The sequence below is a fragment of the Eucyclogobius newberryi genome, unplaced genomic scaffold, assembly GCF_026437365.1.
Source record: "Eucyclogobius newberryi isolate DKJ021-1_F unplaced genomic scaffold, fEucNew1.0.hap1 SCAF_20, whole genome shotgun sequence".
NCBI lineage: Eukaryota > Metazoa > Chordata > Actinopteri > Gobiiformes > Gobiidae > Eucyclogobius > Eucyclogobius newberryi.
Genome location: NW_027315835.1, coordinates 19,572,680 through 19,593,142, shown reverse-complemented (window position 1 = coordinate 19,593,142; position 20,463 = coordinate 19,572,680). Strand labels below are relative to the sequence as shown.

Here is a 20,463-nt window from a genome sequence, read left to right as displayed (position 1 = left end):
TCAAACTATTTTCCTGCTATTTTTGTATTGTGAACGGCCTCCTTGCTGATATAATAAAATGTATCTGATTAAATTATGTTTATTTACATATTTATTATGATTATGAAACATTACAGAGACAAATAGGTTGACACCACAAACATCAATAGTTGACACAATTTGTTTTCCAGTTATTTACATCTTTTCTTGGCCTGCAAGGAAATAAAAGTCATAGATTAAACAAATATGTAATGAGCCATCAGATGAGTTACTTCTGCTTCTTACTGCATTGGTAAAACAAGTCTTCAGTGCTTCAAACTCCTTGACACACAGATCCTTCTTTAATTCCTGTTTGCTTGTGGTAGTGGCAGCGACACACTTGCCATAAGATGCAGCCTACAGTGTGGAACATTAAAGAGTATGACATTTCACAAACCATCTTCCCAAACCTGAAAATGGGCCCATTGACTCACCTGTAACGAACACTCAGCAAAAAGCTCAGGGAAAAGTCGTAATTTCTCCCGAGTACGACTCCATACATTCGATCCAGACATCGTACAATTATTTAATGGATTATGTTTCGTTTTCTATGGATCTTACGCATCAACAATTAATACGATACTCGGTTCAGTTTGTCTATGGTCATATTATAGATCCATGATTTTATAAACGGACAGCGCCATGTTGTTGACCCCGTGAGCGAGGAAACGCCTCTGAAACTTACAAATGTGATTCGCTCTTTTCTCGATCAATCAACTCTCTTGGACGTCATTTGTTCCGTTTTGCTTTAACCCAATCACATTTGGCGTCGGTGAGTAGTCCTTCTGTGATTGGTTGGCTGTCACGTCTAGCTCCGCCCTCTCCCTGCAGAACCAGGAAAAAGATGTGTGCTCTGCTAAATCATGGCAACATTCATGGAACGACTGGCATTTCTTCAAAAAGTAAGTTTTGTTGACAATCTTTTGTGATGTCTTGAGCAACTTAAGCTCCGTATGTCTGAAAAGAGCAAGTACTACAGCTAATATTTCGGATAGTACTTTCCCGATTAGCTTAAAGTTAGCTAACACCCATAACGACACATTTTTCATCCTTTCAAGGTACCGACACTAATGAAAGCCACTGCAGATGATGAAAACCCTTGCCCCGGTTATCTTTTTCAAGAAATTGGCAGTATCCTTTGCTGGTGTGGTCAGTCACTGGTCTCATGCCTACTGTAAACAGCTCTGACAGCAGTGTTTTTTCCTTCTGTTAATTCCCTTAACACTGCAGAAATATCTCATGAATCTTTAGGATATGGTCAATGTTTGTTGGAGTATCTCCTGGAGAGGCTGCAGGTGAAATCATGTCATGTTAAACTCAAGGCAAGTCTACATTAAAACTAGGCCTGAATATCTACATTAATAGTATTGTATTGTGAACCCAACTGCCCATTCTTCTCTTTTCTAGGTGCTGAAGATTTTTGTACATCTATGTGACCATGGTTCAAATCATTTTCTCACAGAACTGAGGAGAAACTCTACTTTCATCCAGCAGGCATCAGGTTTGTCTCGTAACTTCACTGTCATGTGTTTTTTGTTCTTTTCTTTCTTGACCAGAGCTGGACGATTTGATACAATACACACAATCTCATATATATGCCGATACATACTGTATAATTAATATTCTGTGATATGTCACAAGAAACAAAAACATGTGGTTTATTATTAACTTAAAAAACAAAAAAACAGTGAATATGCCACCTGCGTTACATACATATGTTTACTAAGTCTCCAGCACCTCGCTATATTGATACTGTAGTGACAAATTCAGTATCTTGATATCTTAGCACACCCCTAAAAAGGACCCAAGCTTCTTACTGACGATAAGTAATTACTGGATCTTGATTCAATTTTGATAAATTGCTTTTCTGTTATTCAGTTTACAGCGGCCCTCCTGACCCCATCCACGGCACTGCATTGTATCAGAGAGTGCGAAATACAGCACAGGTACAATGCTAGAAAAACAGATTACGTGGATGTTCTGTCTATTGTTCAATTTTGATTTCTAGGAGGTGGCGAGGCTACTTTTCACAGATACAGCTGCTATAAAGAACAGAATTACTGCAATTCCACCAGTTCATCAAACAATGGGTGTGTTAAACATAATGGAAGATGGAGTGTTTTATTCATTGTTTTTGACGAGGTGTTTTTTTATGCTTCTTGTTTGAAAGGCATGGGTTCTGCCACTGCCCACAAGTCAGGAATGCAGGGATTTGGGTACAGTCCAGGTAAACGGGGATCTGGTGCGTGACCCAATTTTCATCGAACACGTTGAAGTGAAAGCCATGCATGGACTCTTTCTTTCATGTGTGTCTCTTGGTCCACAGGCAATGATTCGTTATTAGACAAGATTCAGAAAGCTGCTGAAGTTGTGGCAAGTGCTGTGCTTCCTCCAACTGAACAGCAAGGCATCCGTCTCTATGACAACCATTACCGTGCGGTAGTGGCTCCAGCAGCACCTATAGAAGTGGCTGTACCTGCATGTTCATACAACCTGACGTCACGCAAACCTAAAGGTCAAATATGGTTATCATAAATGTGTAGAGACCTAAATGAAGCCATTACAGACCTTGCTCACGCTTCACTTCTCTGTACACAGTGACCCAGCGCTGCCCTGGACAAATAGGAGGAGGCTGGGAAGAAACGGACAGTGCCAACAGTTCATCTCGTAATTCCTCACAAGAAGTATCAGCCATTTGCAGAGTCTCTGTAGGAAGAGGGTCAGCTGGCCCGGGCAGCCAGTCCGGAGCCAGCAGAGAGAGCAGTGGAGATCTATCTGAAAGGTTGGTCAAAACAAAATATTTTTGAGCAAAAGGTGTTGTCTGTGCTTGACATTCTTGTTGTTTCAGGGTTGAAGCTCTGCAGTTAGGTGACTGTGGCCCAGAGGTGGCACTTGTCAGTAGAATTACAGAGGGCTCCAGGGTTTTTTTGTCACAAGAGGAAAGCCAGCTCTTCATCAAAGAGTTAGTCCATCTTTGTAAGCATTTAGGTGTTTGTTTTTTTTGGATATTGTTTTTTTAGTTTTGTTTTTGCTCTATCAGGTCTTCCACTTTAAACTGTGACGTTGTAGTTGACCTTCTTGCCAAGAAACTCCAAGAACCCTCAGGCACAGTTAAAATGGTAATTTCAAAATTAAATTGATCTTTATTTTTTATTGTAAAATGTTGTTTAATTTCATCATTTTGTTTCTTATATTGTAGCGAACAATGTGTGTTTTAGCATGCCTCATGACATCTGACCTCCTTTCACTGGAACAAATATTTGCGGTAACACAGTGCAGGCTTTATCTGCTGAGTGAGGGGCCTCCAGGTCCTGTGGCCAACAAAGCTACCAAGGTAAAGCAATATGTGGAGTACTTCCTGTTCTTCATCTTAAGACTCATTATAAAATGTACTTCATAGGAATCTAACAAGTTTGTATTTCTATACTTCTACAGCTCTTACGGCAGTTTGAGGCTCTGACTCGTGGATCTCAGCATTTGCATAAACAACAAAATTCAAGAAGCAGCCATCATACACCAAATGATTTCACATCTGCATGTACTGACTCTTCAAACATAATGCATTCTGCCCAGGTGCCACAGGTTTTACCAGCGTATATCCCCCTCCACCCCCATGAAGGACAGGAGGAGTGTGTTGGGACAGCTAAAGCTGAAGATGAAAATGGCAGCCCTTTGTCCTGGGAGCTCCACAGATCCGACTCTGACAGACTGTCACTGTTCAGTGGTATGGAGCTGGTGGCAAAGTCAAAGCCTGTGTGTGTTTCATCTCAGACAGTGGAGAAAGCGATGGAGGACATCTTAAATGTGTCTCAAGAGGAAAATGCAGACAAACGTTTGACTAGTTTAACAGCTGAGGACACAGATTTGAATTGTAATTCATTTTTTTCTGATAACACACAAGCAGTGTCTGCTTTTTCATTTCTCAACTCTTGACAATGTCTAAAAAAAAATATTTATTCACCGCTGGCTCAGCATTTCAGAAACATCTGAATCAGAAGTTGGTTCCTCTTCCTTGTAGCTTTGTGATGCCTTTATTAAAAAAGACTTGACAGAACTTTATTTTGTTTATTAAAATTAGCTGCTAAATCTCAGGATTTTAGGGTGGTTTGCCTCTGGAATTCCCAGAACCTCTGTTTGATTTGCACATTAACTTTTAATATATTTCTATTTTGATGTTATTTTCTTATGTTGTTTGTAAATGAGTTGTCATTTAATACCTTTTGAACTGTTCAAAACATGAAACTAACCCCAAGAGTGTGACTGTGACGTGCTATACTATGAATAATTATTCATGAAGTTAATGTTCAAATAAATTACAAAATTAAATATTCATAAATGTACTGTAATTTGTATTAAAACTGAAGTAACAAAACACTGCACTCAACTGATTTTAGATCCAAGCACCACCAGTTTTCTACAACTGAAATTTATTGTGTGTGCAAACCATTGCACCAGCAACTTGGGCTGTGCTCTTAATGTATCCGAAGAACTTTCAGAAAATGTTCCTCAGTCAAAGCAATTGCACAAGTCAACAAGACTGGAAAAGTAGAGAAGGTTTCGAAGCAGGTAAGGTCTGGACACTTTCTTCCTCAGAATTTCAGGTCATTTTCATTTTGAGGTCATGCTGAGGAGCTCGAATGCATCCTGTCTGACTGCCTGAGCTAGATTATTCCTACCCTATACCCTGCTCGGCCTTCACTTGCTAGTCTTGTTAACAGTTCTGCAACATTGTAATATCAACGGCAAACTAAAGAGTAAGAGAAAATGAGATTCTGATGAAAGTGCTTTGCTTTATTTAGATACACAAGCACTTAATGATCACATTTATGTTGTGATTAGCACCAATGAAGATGTCCACGCATTGACACGCATGTAAAGAGAAGAACTCCTTAATAAAGTGCACTGGGTGCATGCACACACTTACACACGACATACCCATCAATACTGCACATATACCACAGTGGCAGGGTCACAGTACTGTTGATGTGCTTATGGTCTCGACAAATGGTACATGTCACACTTTTTCTCCCGACATGTTCACATGACATTTCCATGAGGGACCTCTGGGCCAGAACACTTGGCTCTGACGTGAGAGAGACAGGCCATCAGTAGATAGTTCAGATGTAATGTCATGTGGAGCCTGGACGTCCCCTGGTTTGCAGACTGTTGAAGTGTGCCTCCCGCAACACTCTGTTAATGTAGTCATAGGAGACACTGCTGCTGTCTCCATGGAAACCATGTTGCAAAGAGCTGGCAGAGTCTTCAGGGTTTGGGCTTGGAGAGCACTGTGAGATGCAGTGGCTCTGGGTATGTGAGCATGGGCTTGTCCTGATCAGTAATGTTCCTTCAGGACTGCAAATCCCATTGCTGCTATCATTGCTGGAAGACTAAAAACATGACAAAAAGTCAGATGCTACTCAGTATAAAGCCAGCACTATTAGTGTTACAAGGCATCACTACTGATAGAAGTAATCAGTATGAAGTACGACACTAGAGACCTTACCTCTGAATCCAAATCAGAGACTAGGAGGCACGGACCACTGCAAGATCGTTTGGCTTGAGGACTCAGCTGTTGGTCCCCATCACTGTCACTGCTGCGGTGTCGCTTCCTGTCATAAAACAAACGTGTGTTTTCGTGACACAACCATTTGGAGAGAGAACTCAGGTTAAAACCAAACATGGTGGCATCATGTGATACATCCACACCCTTTGACAGAGGTACAATACATTCTGTAAAGAAATAGGTTAGTGCCGACATTTAAAAGATGATAACCTTACCTACTATCAGCAAACATGACTGCCATCCTCTGAGTGGCGAGGAATAAAATTAATTAAAAAACAAAACAAAATACTTGTACAGCTCCCGACCCGACTTCTACCTACAGTTAGACTACGCGAGCTTCATGGTATTACTGTCATACGCCGGGTGCCTTCAGCAGATGGAGGCCAGAGTCTGGTGTCAGGTCCAGAAGCACTGCCTTCTCTGCAAAGCACTGGCTCTGACAGCTCGTCTGCCAACAGCCAATCCTAAATGTTCTCTACGTGTTCTCGTTTTCACAGCAAATTTGCAAATGCTCTATTCATGACAGCAAAAGAAACGGGCTGACAAGGTGGCACACACTGAGTAATGATGTATTAGCTATTTCTCGAGCTTACATCTTACTTGACAGAAGCTAACTTCAGCCCTCAATGCTAAAAGAAAGTTCTTCCGCTTTCGTATTCCGTTGTGCACTCTCCTTTTACCAATCCATTACTCTTTCAGGACTGCGGTAAAAGTAATTTTCAAAAAAACACGATAAATAATTTTAAAAAATGAACGTTTTAAAGGGGAGATTACCCGACATACAATTCTTAAAAAGTATGACAGCGCAAACCTGGATTTTCACAAGCTTTAAGTCCCACCCATCTGTTTATGTGACAACGCTGACGTCACTTCCGGTATCAAGAATTTGTTTCGTTTTTAAAATTTCGCTGTCTTTGATCATTACACATGGTTTATTTATGACATTACTCGACTCTCATGCCAGAAGACTTTTTATAACTACAATAGGCTATGGCGGTATTTGTATTTTTATTTACTAAGGGAGAGTGGGTTGTTGCCTTCATGCGCTTCATGTGCAGTTCGGATGGGACAATTCTCCGAGTGCAGAGCGCGTTTACCTGACCTGTGTAGAAATAACAAGTCAAAAAGAAAGTGTGTAGAATATATTATGTTTGTACAGTTCGTGAAGCGGGAGCACTTAACACTGGTCCATGCAGTGGTCTCAGTGGCTTCAGGACAGAACCCTGTTGTGGTCACGTACGCTGCTAAACTTAGGCCTACACTTGACTTTGATGGGATGTGTTTATTTTCACATGGGTTAATACTGGCTCCAAATGTATGATTATATGTTCCTAATCTCATTCTGGGTGTCTCATTTGTGTAACATGTTTTCTTTTGCAGATGAAAGTTATCCAGCACTCCAAAGAGGCACTGCAGAGAGCTTTAATATCCAATAGTACAAATCTAACTAAATTATACAAGAAGCACACAGAACAAGAGAGACGTTTTCTGGAGGAGGGCTACAACGCAGGGCAGCCAGGTTCACTTTTCCAGAATATCACTGTCGATTCCGAGTCAGACTGGATTCCTGCTCATCCTGAAGAGCCACAAGACTTTGAGAGCTTTTACAAAGACCTGTCTCGAAAACCCCAGATGCAAGTCATACTACTATTTACATTCAAACTATTGGTGAGATTCTCTGCAGACTATGACACAAGATAGATGTGTGTCCACATTTTAAGCGTGTTTATGAGCCTTTTATATTGGCCTTGCCCTAAGGTTCTTTCGGTGAAGCTGGGCCCCAAACAGATCAGTATGTGGAGTGGCTGAGAGAATACTGCCAGGCGTTTTTTTCATGGGCTCAGGGTCAAGTTGTTACCAACAGTTACTGTGGCTGAAACTAGATGTTCATTTAGGATAAACAGCGATTCTCACAATCTCCAAATTCTTACTGGTAAGTTTTCTTTCATCTATATTTGATGAAGCCATGTCAGATATCTTGTCTGGTATTCTTGTCTCTTTTTTTCCATTAGGAAACCTACAGATGCGTTCTGCATTGTTGGAATCACAATGATTGATTTATATCCCAAAGATTCATGGAATTTTGTTTTTGGACAGGCCTCTAAATAGTGGTGAGTGTTTAAGCTTATCATCTTTTAGTTTGAAAATAGATTTCATAAAAGTGAAGATATTTCTAGCATTATTTTGTGATCTTATGGCTTGTAGTTTATGAAAAGTAAATTTAGCTCATGCAATTATATAACTACATCTTATATTGGGCCTATACAATATTACATTTTCATGTGTTGATAATCAGTTAGTAGCCAATAGAATAAACTGCTGTATATATTTTGAATTATTAAAAACGAATTAACTTCAATGATTTAAAGGTGCTGAAAGAGTGCGCCAAGGACATCAGACCATCACCACTAGAGGGCACTTAGCTTAGGTCAGTCTGCATATAATGTACTTATCACTTAATTTGAACAGGAATGGGTGTCTTCAGTTTTGCCAGATATGATGACAACTTCTACAGCAGAAGTTATGCAGGTAGACTAAAGAAAAAGCCCAAGTTAAAGAAGGATGACTACTCTGTGTTTGAGGAGTATTACACCCCTCCCATCAGCAGCACTTTACTGTTGCGATCATGCAAGGTGACACTGAGCTCACGCTTCCTAATGCAAAAGTCAGTTTTTAACATTTCCATTCTATCGCCTAGACAATGACCCACGAGATTGGTCATATGTTTGGAATAAGACTTTGCCAGTGGCTGAATTGTGTCATGCAGGGCTCAAATCACCTGGAAGAGTCCGACCGCAGACCTCTGGATTTTTGCCCCGTTTGTCTCAGAAAGTTACAGGTCTCCATCGGTTTCAAGATCGCTGACAGATACAAGGTAAAGTACCGGTAATGGATTCAACATTTCAATACAAACATACGTGACACAATTACACATGTGCCTGATATTTTTCTGAAAAAAAGTAGAGTGCAGTATAGTAAACCCTCAAGCTAAAAATGCTCCTAATCCCCCCCTCCTAACTTTGCCTTGAGAATGTTCTGTGACCTCAAGTGTCTGGAGTTCACAGGTGGGTTGTTCTCAGTAAATTATTTATTGTAACCTGAGAAGCCTGACCAAGACCAAACATACTGACTAATTATTTACTTTTTTAGTTTTTGCACATTTTAATTTCAACCAGTTCCAGGAACAATATTTTCTGTATAGTTTTCTCATGTAATATCTAGCATTTTATCAACAGTACATATTATACTAACATTTTAAATAGATTTTAGATCATGCCCAGGTTAACGTTTTTATTTCCGCTCTATACGCGTTACTAAATTGGATAGAGGAGGATCAGAGTAAGACGTCCAGAATAGAAGGAGCTACCTGTCTTTCTGGACCTGGCCTCCCCAAACCCACTCAAGACTTTTCATCCAGCAAACTGTGGCTCCAGAGATGACTGTCAGTGCTAGAAAGTGATGCATGATCCTCTATTGGAACCATTACAAAATTAACATGGTTTTTGGTACATCGATGTATGTGACCAGTAATATAGTCTGTTATGTATTTCTATGTTTTCTTATTGGTGACAGTGGATTGTACTATAATAAACAATAATTGCACTTCTGACACATGTAGCAAAGTATTTGTGTAAAAATAGATTTACTGTGATCATTTTTCTTACAAAAATAGCCTCTATGTAAATTAACTGTATAATGTATTTTATATGAGATGATATAGAACACAACAAATTATGTAAACAGTACATTTGGGTACAAAATCAGGACCTGAGAGTGATCCATTGTAATGCTTCAGTCAACTGTGAACTTCATGTGCTTCTAACTACAGCATTTCACAGTATTTATCTCTGGCACTATAGGTGTTTGCTGCATTACCATTTGCACTTTGTATAGTTTAGTTGAACATCTGAAATCATATTTATGTACGTAAACTTACAAGGTTGTAATAGTGTACATTTCAAAATGTGAGAAGAGTAAAACATGCATACATAAGTTCAAACGTTCAGCTCATTTTGTGGGGCTTCCTCACCACGTGTTTGGTCTAAAGCCACATTTTCCTGAGAAACATTGTCAGTGCAAGCACCCTTTAGGTACTTTTCTTTCTGCTGACCGGAATCTGTTGAATTTCTTTTGCAAATCAATCCTCTTTTCGCAGGTCGCACTAAAGCGAGGAATACGGCACTCAAAGTCATCCCAGCTGCACAGGAGTAGAAAGCTGCTCCATAGTTTTTAGTGACATCCACCAGCACCCCTGCAAGAAAAAAAAAGAGTTTTTTACTTTACATTAAACAAATTCAAGATTTTTGTACATCTCAAGTGTGGCTCTTACCTCCAAGTGGGGGACCAGCCAATCCAGCAAAACTGTGTATAAAAACATATACTCCAGCAGCTGCCGACATGCGTTCGATTCCCACTACGTCGTCCTCTGCCAACAAGGGGATGTGGGTGCATGAGACGGTCCCCATGAAGAACCCATACAACGCAGAGCACACAGCCAGGCCGTAGAACTCACTCACCAAAGTGAAGCCAACCAGATCTGCTGACATTATAACAATACAGGCCAGCAGCACCAGCAGCTTCCTCTTCAGCACGCAGGTTCTGGTCATGACCCAGCCAACGGAGAAGCGACCCAAGATTTCAGCTACTGCCATTATGGGGAGCATGTATATAGCACGGTCCCGTTCAACGCCCCAACTCACGCTAAGCTCTATTATGTAAAGCGGTGGTGCGAAAAAACCGAGCGTTGCAAAGAGCCCAAATAAAGAATAGAAAATGAAGCTGGGTTCTTTGAGGATTGAGAAATCTAAAAGCTTGGGTTTCTTAGCAGCGAGGCTTTCACTTTTAGGTGGCGTCTGCACCTCAATGTCTCCGTTTTGTGTCTCTTCGCAGTTTTGTACACATTTATTTTCTATACTTTTCTCTAATAATGTCTTCGCCTCATGATTGTTGATATTTGTGTCCTTCGGAGATTGGTTTCCCGAGTCTCCATTCAGCTTGTTCTGGCAGTGTTCAGTTCTCACAGAATCCTCTTCATTTGATTCGTTTGGCGAGTTTTTCGTTTCCTTTTTGACTTTGGGATCGATGATGATAGTCCGCAGCATGGCACCACATATAATAATGGTGCTTTGCAAAGCTCCGATGACTGCCATAGTGTGCCTCCAGCCAATTTTATCCCTCAGGGCAGAGAAAGCTGTAGGTACAAAGAAGATAATTGTGTTGAAATGTTGACCTAATGAAAACAATAACTAAAAAAAAACATCAGTGGTAGAATAAGTAATATATTTAAAATGTACAGCTACAGGAGCAAAAAAAATAAAAAAATACATATGGTAATTAAAAGTGTTTAACAGATTTTGATCATTATAATAGTCAATTATTTTGATAAAGTGATGTGCTGATTTGGGGTCAACAGAGGTAACTAGTTAAAAAGGTTCAGAATAATGCAATTGTTTACTGTCTTGATTTGGATGTTTGATTTACCTGGTGCCAAGGCAAACATGGACAATGACTCTCCAGTGGAGGCTATAGCTGTCACCAAAGATCGTTTGTGGCTAAAGTACTGGGATAAGATGGTCACGGTCGGCAAGAACGTCAGGCAGTAGCCAAAACCTAAAAAAATCAAAATAAAATAAGGTTCTTCTTATGATCATAATAATAATAATAATAATAATAACAGAGTAATACCTGAAATGAGTCCATATGTGAGGTACATTTGATTAATAGAGGTGGTAAAGCTGGTTGCTATAGTTCCAGATGATATTAGTAACCCTCCGAGCATAACAACGGGCTGGAACCCAAAACGAGTTGTCATCATAGACGAGAGAGGTCCTAGTTTGAGACAACAAACAGTTAACAGTGTGAGTGTAACAATGAGTATAGTGTCACACTCTTTCTTATCTGTTTGTGTTGTACTTTGTCACTACTTACCATTAAAGGTCATGACAAAGACACATATAGAAACAATCCAGGAAACTCTGCTGTTGGTCTCATTAAACTCCTCTATCAGGTCCAGGAGGAAGATGCCAAAAATCTTGATGGTGCCGTACGTGAACGCTTCCACCACGAAAAAGGCCACAGCCACTACCCAGCCCCAGCCACCGTCAGGGGCCGCGGGATACACATTGGGCCCCAAGAACCGCACTGAGGACATCTTAAACCCTGCCATATTCTGCAAAAGAGAGTATAGTACATTAAACAAGCCAAATGTACTGTAGGCAACAATTTAAAGAGCACACATCAGATCCTCATGTTTCTTTTTTAATTGTAAATTGGTTTGGGGGAATAGTCTGTGGTCAATCATAGTTTTAGTTAAGTGGCAGTCTGTGAAGACATTTCTTTTATTTATTTTTTAAAAACAGGAAGTATGCCGAGTTCTAAAACAGAATCCCTCTGTGTAAGTCATCAATAAGCGACATTACATAAAAATAGGGATACATTTAAACAATAATAAAATAAAGGCGTCAGGATTAATATGTAAAATCATAACTATTGGTTTATTTATATGGATTTGTCCTTGTTTACATTTTGGTTGCCAGGTATGTTGTGGAATTACCTCTGTACCTATGTCACAAAGGAAGTAACGTTATAAACTTCACAAAAATGGTCGAGCTGGGTAAATTAAAACATTTTTTAAAATCTTTAATATAATCATGTTAACTACGTTTTATTGAAATGTGTAGTGTAGGTAATTGAGGCAAATGGGCTACACTGATTTAAACAATATTTATATTTACTATGGGCCTTAGGCGGGGTGTGAACTTCCTAAATACAATTTTAGAAAGTTTAAAATAGGCTAATTTATACAGTTGAAATGAACGGCCAATAATAGCTAATAAGCAAATGGACCATTTGGCCAGCCCAGAACCGCCTGACGCAACGTGCGCGCTGCCAATGAGGATGTTTATCCGATCTCATGATGCAGAAGAAGAACCGGCCAGAGAAGTTCAAACTCACCTCTTAAAACCCGAAGAAGAATCCCCTCTTCGGCGGACAGCGGCTGTTACCTTCGCGTTACAACGGTCAAATACAGTGGCACGTGTTCAAAAAGACACGGTTCTTTGTCAGGCAAAGACATCCTGTGCTGGACGCGACGGACCACTACTCCACACTGCCGCACGGTAACATTAAAGACCCTCCCACCGGCGCGAGGGGGTGACGGCTCAACTAATCTGGTTACAACCGGTTTGTGTACGCGCCTCCTCCTCGTGGCTTGTGTGACAACGGAAGGACCGCGAGACGTTTAGTTACTTTATGAAATAATATGGTACAGAGAGACACACGACCTTTGTGCTAATCACCACGTTAGAGTACGTTCATTAGAGTAGAATATTAAGTTTTTTGTTTGTTTGTTTGTTTGTTTGTTTGTTTGTTTGTTTGTTTGTTTGTTGGCCCGTATGCTTTATTACATACAACAGCTTTAGCGTGAAATGGGGATGAGAGAAGGGAGGACATGCAGTACATTGTCACATGCAGTATATTGTCGGGGTCGGGAGTTTTCTATGTTAATTTATTGTAGCCTGTATCTCTTCAAATGTTGTTGTTGTTGTTGTTGTTGTTGTTGTTGTTGTTGTTTTATGGCGGTTGGCATCCGAGTGTTGCATTACCGCCAGACTTTATTCCTCAGACGTTGTAAGCACAGGGTGACCAGATTTTCAAAATAAAAAACAGGGCGCACCGGGTTGTGATGGGGGTTATGATAGAAGTGTATAGCGTGTGTAATTAAGTACATTTTTATTCCCTCGGTCCATCCCATGGATGTATTAGTCCATCCATGTCTCTTTCACACCACTTTCACGGCTCACTTGTGGGTCAGTATTTAGTTGAGAGACTGTGGAAATCAGTGCATTTTGTGTGTTCTTGTTATTCTAAAGTCATAGTTCTCTATTTTGGCTAAAGAGACGACAATTATGTCCCCCTCTTTACTGTTGGTGTGTCTCAAAGTGGCCAAAAACTGGGACAACTGGGACATGTCTAGTGTGAAACTAGGATAAATCAATGGTTTTGGACACATCTGCTGGGATATGGGACACAAGGCTAAAAACTGGGACTGTCCTGGGTAAATGGGGACATCTGGTCACCCTATGTAAGCAGCAATTGATTTTGTTACTTATTAACATTTTTGTTGCAGAAAGATGAGTCTATGAGCTTCACTGAACCTACTGAAGGTATTGACAAATAGATGGGCCTTTAGCGCTAACACCACATTGACACATTGACCACATTGGAAGTTCCTGATCATCCCAGATTACGTTGATCTACAAGAATACTCAAAGTTTAATGATCTATAATCTTCATGTTATATATGTTATAGATTTAGTTTGGTTATTTGTTGTCTAGGCTAATAAACAGATTGTAAACATTGTAACTACAGTATAGGGCTGGGAATCACATGGTCCATGGCAATTAGATTCGATATGGTGATACGTGTGATAATCGATATATAGCGCATCGTCGTACCTAGCACTGCTTTAAAAGGAACTAATACATATTTCGGTATTTAGTTTAGTAGTAAAACCACTACATTTACATGGCTAAATACTGTTAATTTAGTTTTAGTTTCCTTAAATAAGCAATACAATTTATATCGTATTCAAAAATTAAGTATCGCGATAGGCCTCTCTCATACAGAAATCACATATATATATATATATATATATATATATATATATATATATATATATATATATATATATATATATATATATATATATATATATATATATATATATATATATATATATATATGAATAGTTTCTAATTATTATCATTTGCTTTGCAGGATTTGACTGATTGACTGCCATGGCAAAGGTTTTCAGCACAGTTTTTCTGTCCAGCGTGCTACTATGTGCTCTCCCAGTGCACCTAGCCCTCCAAAACACTGTTACTAAAAAACCTAACTTCATCGTAATATTAGCGGATGATATAGGATGGGGTGACCTTGATGAAAACTTAAATCCTGAAGTCAGAAGGAATAACACACCTTATCTAAACTTGATGGCCCAGCAGGGACTCAGGTGGGATATCTTTCCAGTAGTATGCTAATGTTCATGTTAAATTGTAGTTCTGATCTTTCTTGGTTTTGAACAGATTCACAGACTTTCACTCGCCGGCCTCCACTTGTTCTCCATCTCGAGCGGCCATCTTGACTGGACGGTATGGCCTGAGAAACGGTGTGACCCACAACTTTGGTGTGAACTCTGTAGCAGGTCTGCCTTTGTCTGAGGTCACCTTTCCCCAGCTACTCCAAGCAGCTGGATATCACACTGCCATGATCGGCAAGTGGCATCTCGGACATAACGGACCCTACAGACCTACCAAGAGAGGTTTGTGAACATGCACCTCAGAAATGCCCTCGGGTGACATGCAAAAGAATGCTGTAATCATCGCAGTATCTTATATTGCACAAAAGCAGAGGAAGTTATGGCTGCAGTGGATCATTTGTGACCTCGCTTCAGTCTGTGTGACTGGGTCTGAAAGCCTCACCGTAGGGACCAGACTGTGGTCTCACTGTGGTTGTGTCATGTGGATGACCTTTAACATACTGCTGACTCAACAGTAACATATCTCATATCCAATCCTACATGCAAAATCAGGCATTAGACCAGAAATAAATGAATAGAATGAATACTGACTGACAGTACAATCATTTCTCTGAATGTTCCACAGTCACATAAGAGTTCTAAGAGTTTTTTCTATTAAGAGTGTTTTATAAAGTTTTTAAGTTACCTGTTTTTTATTATTTATTTCTGTACCTATTTTGGAATTTCCCCACCGCGGGTCAAATAAAGGCTTATCTTATCTTATCTTATCTTCAATCACTGGTGTTAATTCAATCCAATTAATTTTTGTAGAGCCCAAAATCACAACTGCAGTCTACTCACAAGACTTCACTAAAGTGTTAGAAAATCAATCAATGAAACAATCATTGGTCAAATTAAACGTTTTAATGTCATACTGTGGAACATTCCAGCCAAAGCAATAACATCTCCATCGAGACAAGCAGGTGACATAGCCTACCCTCCAGAAGAAAAGTTAATATATTTACTTTTAGGCTTTGCACAGAAGTACACTTCCGATCACTGTCTTTTCAAATCCTAAATTTCACCCAATAAAAAACACAAAAATGTAATGCATCATTTTCTAATCATTTCTAATGTATTTTATCAACCGAATGTGCCATTATAATGGTTTCAGCACAATTTATTTTCTCTATACAATCTAAATGCCTTTGTTTTTGCCAGGGTTCGACTACTATCTAGGTGTTCCTTATAGTAATGACATGGGTTGCACGGACACACCTGGATATGACCTGCCACCGTGCCTTCCCTGTGACTCAGTAGTGTTGAATGTCACCAGGTATGACCCAAAAACAGTTCAACATTATACTGGAATGGAGCAGTTATCATTATTCGTTTTTCTGGTTTTCACAGCAACCGTTGCTACAGAAATGTTATTTTTGCAATATTATTTCGCTATCAGGTGTGCATACTGTAATCATACAACACTAATTCATGGGCCAGTGCACATCCCAATTACTGTTCAATTAAAAGGCATAAACGGTATTGTGGTGTGTGATTTATTTTTACATTTTATTATATCACTACAAAAATACACAGTACATGGCCCAGTAACTGAGTAATATGTTGTTGCTTTAGTGGGAACATTTCTTACTATAATAAAATCTGATAAGAACAAAGCCAAGAAGGAGCAGAGAAGGAAGGTCTAAGGACACGGGATGCTGGGACATTGCCAAGTCCGAGTCGAGGGAACTGCTCTTGTGATTTTTGGCTTTACAAAAAATAATTTTATCAAGCCGTGTCCAGTAGTGATCCTAAACTTGCACTTTTCATCTGTAGAAGGAGTGGATTTCTGTTTTGGTTATGCAATTGTGCTGAAATGTTTTCAGGAAACTCAGGAGAGGTGACATGAAAGGCTGTTACTACAAAGTGGGGCTTCCTCTGATTGAAAACGACAGTATCGTGGACCAACCCCTCGACCTCTGGACACTCACAGAAACATACAAGTCGACTGCACTGAGGATTATCAACAATGCAAGGTAGAATTCTATTAAAGTCATTACCCAATAGTTTTCCACTCAGACCGCTTTGGTGTACAGTAGTATTGGGTGTGATGAAGAGGGCGCCACACATTAGGAGGGCAGAGTTCTGTGAGCAGCTGTCTTCACTCTGTATTCTGTGTCACGTGAGTGGATGCACTGGTAATGAATCACATGCCAAAGACCAAACAAACAGGGCTTCCTGGCTTGAGAGCGAGTCTGGCCAATGATTGAACCGGTTTGCCAAACCCAGCATGTTTTGTCAGATGTATTCACAGTCAAAGAAAAAAATTATTTAGATTATCCTAACAGTATTTGTAAGTCTAATAAATAGTATCTGTTCGTTATAATTCATTGTTTTTAATGAGCGTGTAATAAAGCCCTCGAGCTGCAGGACGACAATTACACCCTGGCACCCACCTTGAGCGGCGCTCAGAGACTTAGTGAGGTGTTTACAGGTGAACAGGGACCAGGGGAGCACAGGCAGGACAAGAGCGGGATCAAACAAGTCCCTGGATACTGACTGGCTGGTCAGGCAACTGTACACTGGCAGTAATTTCTTAGATCTACAAAAAACAAATGCACAAAGTGTCCAAGAATGTCCCAGATTCAATAACATTTCTGAGTTGCGAAATCTGTAAGGTTCTCATCAAACAATATGCCTTTTAAGATGTATAAGCATCAAGCAAATAACACCCAGTCTCATTACTTCTCACAAATGCTGCTTTTACAATAATCTGAAAGGCAAACTACAGGAAGGAAACAGCAGACTAATATGCACAAGTCCACATCTGCCAATAGGTGCTGATATTAGTTTCTTAATTTTCTCCTGTCATTATTGGCCATGCGTCCTGTGTATAAAGTTTAAAGTTCCTACGATGTTTCCGCAGGGAGAAGGGGCAGCCCTATCTGTTGTATATAGCTTTGGCTCACATGCACGTTCCACTAGCTCCACGCCTCAGTCCACCCCAGACCTCACACCATTCAATATATGCCACCAGCCTGCAGGAGATGGACAGCCTGGTGGGGGCGCTGAAGAGTGCCGTGGAGGATTCGGACACGCTGATATGGTTTACAGGTTTGTCATCTGTTCACATGGTCCTATTCGTGTCATTGAACGTTAGAAATAAAGTAAATTAAACGTTTTGATTACTTTAGGTGACAACGGGCCATGGGAACAGAAGTGTCAGTATGCTGGAAGTGTGGGACCTTTCAAAGGGAAGTGGCAGGTTAACAAAGGTATGAGTTTTATATTGAAACACCAACTCCTAAAGGGAAAAAAATAGTTATTGTTATCAATGGTCTGTTTAGGTGGAGGTTCAGCCAAGCAGACTACCTGGGAAGGAGGCCATAGGGTGCCAACAGTTGCTTACTGGCCCGGCAGGATTCCTCCCAAAACCACCAGCTCTGCCTTATTGAGGTATTTCTAGTTTGATTTTGTTTCCTGCTTTTCATTGCAATCGGATTTGTGGTTTGTAGCTGTTTTGTTAAATACAGATATGTGATGTTAATATTTAAACAAAAAGTGATTTGTGTGTTTGTTTAGTGGCATGGATATTTTCTCCACTGTTCTGGCGCTGGCTGGAGTGACCCCTCCCTCTAACAGACGTTATGATGGGGTAGATGTTACAGATGTCCTCTTGAATGGAGGACAGACGGGTCATGAAGTAAGTGTTACAGTATATGAAATCTATTTGACTTTTCTATCACTTTGCTTCTCTATATAAACGTCATGCTTGTTTGTTTCAGTTCTTGTTCCACCCAAACAGCGGCGCAGCAGGCCAGTATGGAGATCTGCAAACTGTTCGCTCTGGGAAATACAAGGCTTTCTACATCACAGGCAGGTGTCAAAACACGTTTCTCCATATAATTGATCGTGGTGTAAAATGGAAAAGTGAATTGTTTTTTGGGCCTGTACTTGGTTACAGAGGTGGAAAGATTACTGCAAATGTGTAATACATTGCAAATAATATACTGAATTACAAGTACTGCTGCCAAAATTGTTCTTAAGTAAAAGTACATGTAAAGATACTACTTAGTTTTGAGGTAATTTTAAAAACAATTTTACCATATTTTCTGGACTTTTTTCATAGTTTTGGCCGGGGTGCGACTTATACTTATATTTATACTTATATACTTTTTACTTATACCCCTTATATTATTTGTTATTTTCACACTTGCAACTGTATTTCATACTCCAGTGTGACTTATATATGTTTTTTTCTTCTCTCTTATGCATGTTTTGGCTGGTGCAATAGTCCGGAAAATACATTAGTTTAAATTTGAGAAATTGAAAAAAATATATATATTTAAACCACAATTCACTTATTCTCTGAGCTCTGTCCAATCACAGCAGGCCATGCAGTGTGGTTTTGAGTGTTTGTTTTGTAGAAAGAAGCAGATACAGCTGTGAGACAACCTTGGATGGGGACATTTGAGACTTCTCAGTACTCACATTTTAAATTACGTGCTAAAATGTGTACTCCATTACAAGTAGAAGTACATGGTTAAACATTTACTCAATAAAAGTGCATTTACAGCAAGTATTTGTAATAAGTTACTTTCCACTTCCACTTCACCCTATACTTCCTTAAACACTTAAGAAGTGTTAAACGTCTGTTACATGTCCATGGTCATCAAAACAGACATTTAGTGATACTTTTCAACAATCCTTTGGGGAAAATGCTGATTCTTGCTATTCTGATTCTTGCTACAAAATGTTTTATTTATAATGTTTGCAGGCGCAGCGGAAGCATGTGGTGGGATGATAGGAAGTGAAGAGCTCCATGACCCCCCTTTAATATTTGACCTGGAAGCAGATAAAGCAGAAGAAAGCCCAATGGATCCCTGGACATGTGACTATCAGGAGGTGGCAGACAGGATGGCCCGTGGGAGAGAGGAACTGCTCTGGGACATAGCCAGTGACATGTCAGTGTCCACAGCAGACTACAGCACAAACAGGACGGCCGCACCCTGCTGTGACCCCACTCTGCCTGTCTGTCGATGTCCCTTAAAAGGCCCATCAAATTATTGATTTGGGAATCAGGTCCTGTGGAGCTCAAGGTCCAAATGTGTTTGGACATTTGTCAATATTATTATTATTTCAGGAGTGTCAAACTATTTTTGGAAGATCATATTCGACACACAGTCTGTAAATTTGCTTTTGTTTTAAAAATTATTATGCTAAATTCTTTTCACATAATAAAAATGTAATTATGTTGCTCAAGGGAAACAATGACTGAGTGCTCAGAAAATGTACATTTACACTTACTTCCTATCTCTTCCCACTGCCCTGTACGTATTTGTATTATTCAAAAAGATTTGGCAATGGGTCATACTTTTAGAGTTAGTAATATATAGCCCACTGTGTTGATGATAGCAGATGGACGGGACAGTGAGGAGCTTGTGTTTAATTGTCGCTATAAAAGGCACACACTGCATAGATTTCCATGTCAGTTTATTGAGTTCTATTGTACATGTTCTTATGGAAGCAATGTAAAGATGTTCAACAGCGCCACCCGTTGGCATCTTTGCGTATTACCATACGATCCATTACAATACTATGTAAATACATGTCGCACTATATAAACAACATACCTTATAGAAAAGTCATTTAATATATATAATTACACATGGCTGTGTTGATGCTAATGCATAACAGTTTACAAAACATAATATGAGTAAAAATTACAAGATGTTACATATTTACGATGCTGCTGAGATTCATTGACCTTTTCAGCATCCTCAGAGATTCCTCACACAGGCTGACTCTACTGAATAGCCACATCTAATGCTACGGTAATTGATACAACAGCTGCATCAAGTC

The 20,463-nt window shown here is 39.7% G+C and overlaps 5 protein-coding genes across 5 annotated transcripts; 3 read left to right on the top strand and 2 right to left on the bottom strand.

The window, feature by feature from the left end:
* Positions 1–102: 102 nt before the first annotated feature.
* ndufaf8 (NADH:ubiquinone oxidoreductase complex assembly factor 8) lies at positions 103–678 on the bottom strand. Its single transcript, XM_072456731.1, has 3 exons — positions 453–678; positions 265–375; positions 103–191 (listed from the first exon to the last, which is right to left on the bottom strand). The coding sequence occupies exons 1-3, from the start codon at positions 531–533 to the stop codon at positions 171–173; spliced, it is 213 nt and encodes a 70-aa protein (XP_072312832.1). The 5' UTR covers positions 534–678; the 3' UTR covers positions 103–170.
* Positions 679–802: 124 nt separating this feature from the next.
* Positions 803–3,980, top strand: tepsin (TEPSIN adaptor related protein complex 4 accessory protein). Its single transcript, XM_072456730.1, has 13 exons — positions 803–920; positions 1,077–1,149; positions 1,249–1,340; positions 1,426–1,519; positions 1,897–1,964; positions 2,027–2,108; positions 2,189–2,260; positions 2,345–2,533; positions 2,617–2,800; positions 2,867–2,980; positions 3,059–3,137; positions 3,218–3,352; positions 3,454–3,980. Exons 1-13 carry the CDS (start codon positions 882–884, stop codon positions 3,949–3,951), a joined length of 1,719 nt encoding a protein of 572 aa, XP_072312831.1. The 5' UTR covers positions 803–881; the 3' UTR covers positions 3,952–3,980.
* A 2,480-nt stretch (positions 3,981–6,460) lies between these two features.
* On the top strand, positions 6,461–10,532 carry LOC140368617 (archaemetzincin-2). The gene is given in 10 exon segments (XM_072455583.1): positions 6,461–6,511; positions 6,962–7,199; positions 7,202–7,249; positions 7,340–7,407; positions 7,409–7,518; positions 7,555–7,683; positions 8,040–8,214; positions 8,280–8,456; positions 8,863–9,023; positions 9,738–10,532. Coding segments are annotated over 9 exon segments (1,107 nt in total). The 5' UTR covers positions 6,461–6,508; the 3' UTR covers positions 9,022–9,023; positions 9,738–10,532.
* On the bottom strand, positions 9,562–11,750 carry LOC140368615 (monocarboxylate transporter 7-like). The gene is made up of 5 exons (XM_072455581.1): positions 11,510–11,750; positions 11,267–11,410; positions 11,063–11,191; positions 9,912–10,772; positions 9,562–9,833 (listed from the first exon to the last, which is right to left on the bottom strand). The coding sequence occupies exons 1-5, from the start codon at positions 11,745–11,747 to the stop codon at positions 9,577–9,579; spliced, it is 1,629 nt and encodes a 542-aa protein (XP_072311682.1). The 5' UTR covers positions 11,748–11,750; the 3' UTR covers positions 9,562–9,576.
* Positions 11,751–12,543: 793 nt separating this feature from the next.
* On the top strand, positions 12,544–19,807 carry LOC140368616 (arylsulfatase G-like). Its single transcript, XM_072455582.1, has 11 exons — positions 12,544–12,699; positions 14,361–14,595; positions 14,669–14,904; positions 15,823–15,937; positions 16,488–16,637; positions 17,528–17,715; positions 17,796–17,876; positions 17,949–18,057; positions 18,184–18,304; positions 18,387–18,483; positions 19,385–19,807. Exons 2-11 carry the CDS (start codon positions 14,381–14,383, stop codon positions 19,669–19,671), a joined length of 1,599 nt encoding a protein of 532 aa, XP_072311683.1. The 5' UTR covers positions 12,544–12,699; positions 14,361–14,380; the 3' UTR covers positions 19,672–19,807.
* Positions 19,808–20,463: the final 656 nt, after the last annotated feature.

Bases quoted from the DNA above. Each gene is read 5' to 3' on its own strand.
- LOC140368616 (XM_072455582.1), top strand. From the start codon at position 14,381: ATGGCAAAGGTTTTCAGCACAGTTTTTCTGTCCAGCGTGCTACTATGT. The intron at 14,596-14,668 runs GTGGGATATCTT...GGTTTTGAACAG, and splicing joins ATGGCCCAGCAGGGACTCAG to ATTCACAGACTTTCACTCGC. The intron at 16,638-17,527 runs GTAGAATTCTAT...ATGTTTCCGCAG, and splicing joins AGGATTATCAACAATGCAAG to GGAGAAGGGGCAGCCCTATC.
- LOC140368615 (XM_072455581.1), bottom strand. From the start codon at position 11,747: ATGGCAGGGTTTAAGATGTCCTCAGTGCGGTTCTTGGGGCCCAATGTG. The intron at 11,192-11,266 runs GTATTACTCTGT...TGATTTTTTTAG, and splicing joins CACATATGGACTCATTTCAG to GTTTTGGCTACTGCCTGACG. The intron at 10,773-11,062 runs GTAAATCAAACA...TTGTACCTACAG, and splicing joins CATGTTTGCCTTGGCACCAG to CTTTCTCTGCCCTGAGGGAT.
- tepsin (XM_072456730.1), top strand. From the start codon at position 882: ATGGCAACATTCATGGAACGACTGGCATTTCTTCAAAAA. The intron at 921-1,076 runs GTAAGTTTTGTT...CATCCTTTCAAG, and splicing joins GACTGGCATTTCTTCAAAAA to GTACCGACACTAATGAAAGC. The intron at 1,965-2,026 runs GTACAATGCTAG...TTTGATTTCTAG, and splicing joins GAGTGCGAAATACAGCACAG to GAGGTGGCGAGGCTACTTTT.
- ndufaf8 (XM_072456731.1), bottom strand. From the start codon at position 533: ATGTCTGGATCGAATGTATGGAGTCGTACTCGGGAGAAATTACGACTT. The intron at 376-452 runs GTGAGTCAATGG...TCCACACTGTAG, and splicing joins TTGCTGAGTGTTCGTTACAG to GCTGCATCTTATGGCAAGTG. The intron at 192-264 runs GTAAGAAGCAGA...ATTTCCTTGCAG, and splicing joins AGACTTGTTTTACCAATGCA to GCCAAGAAAAGATGTAAATA.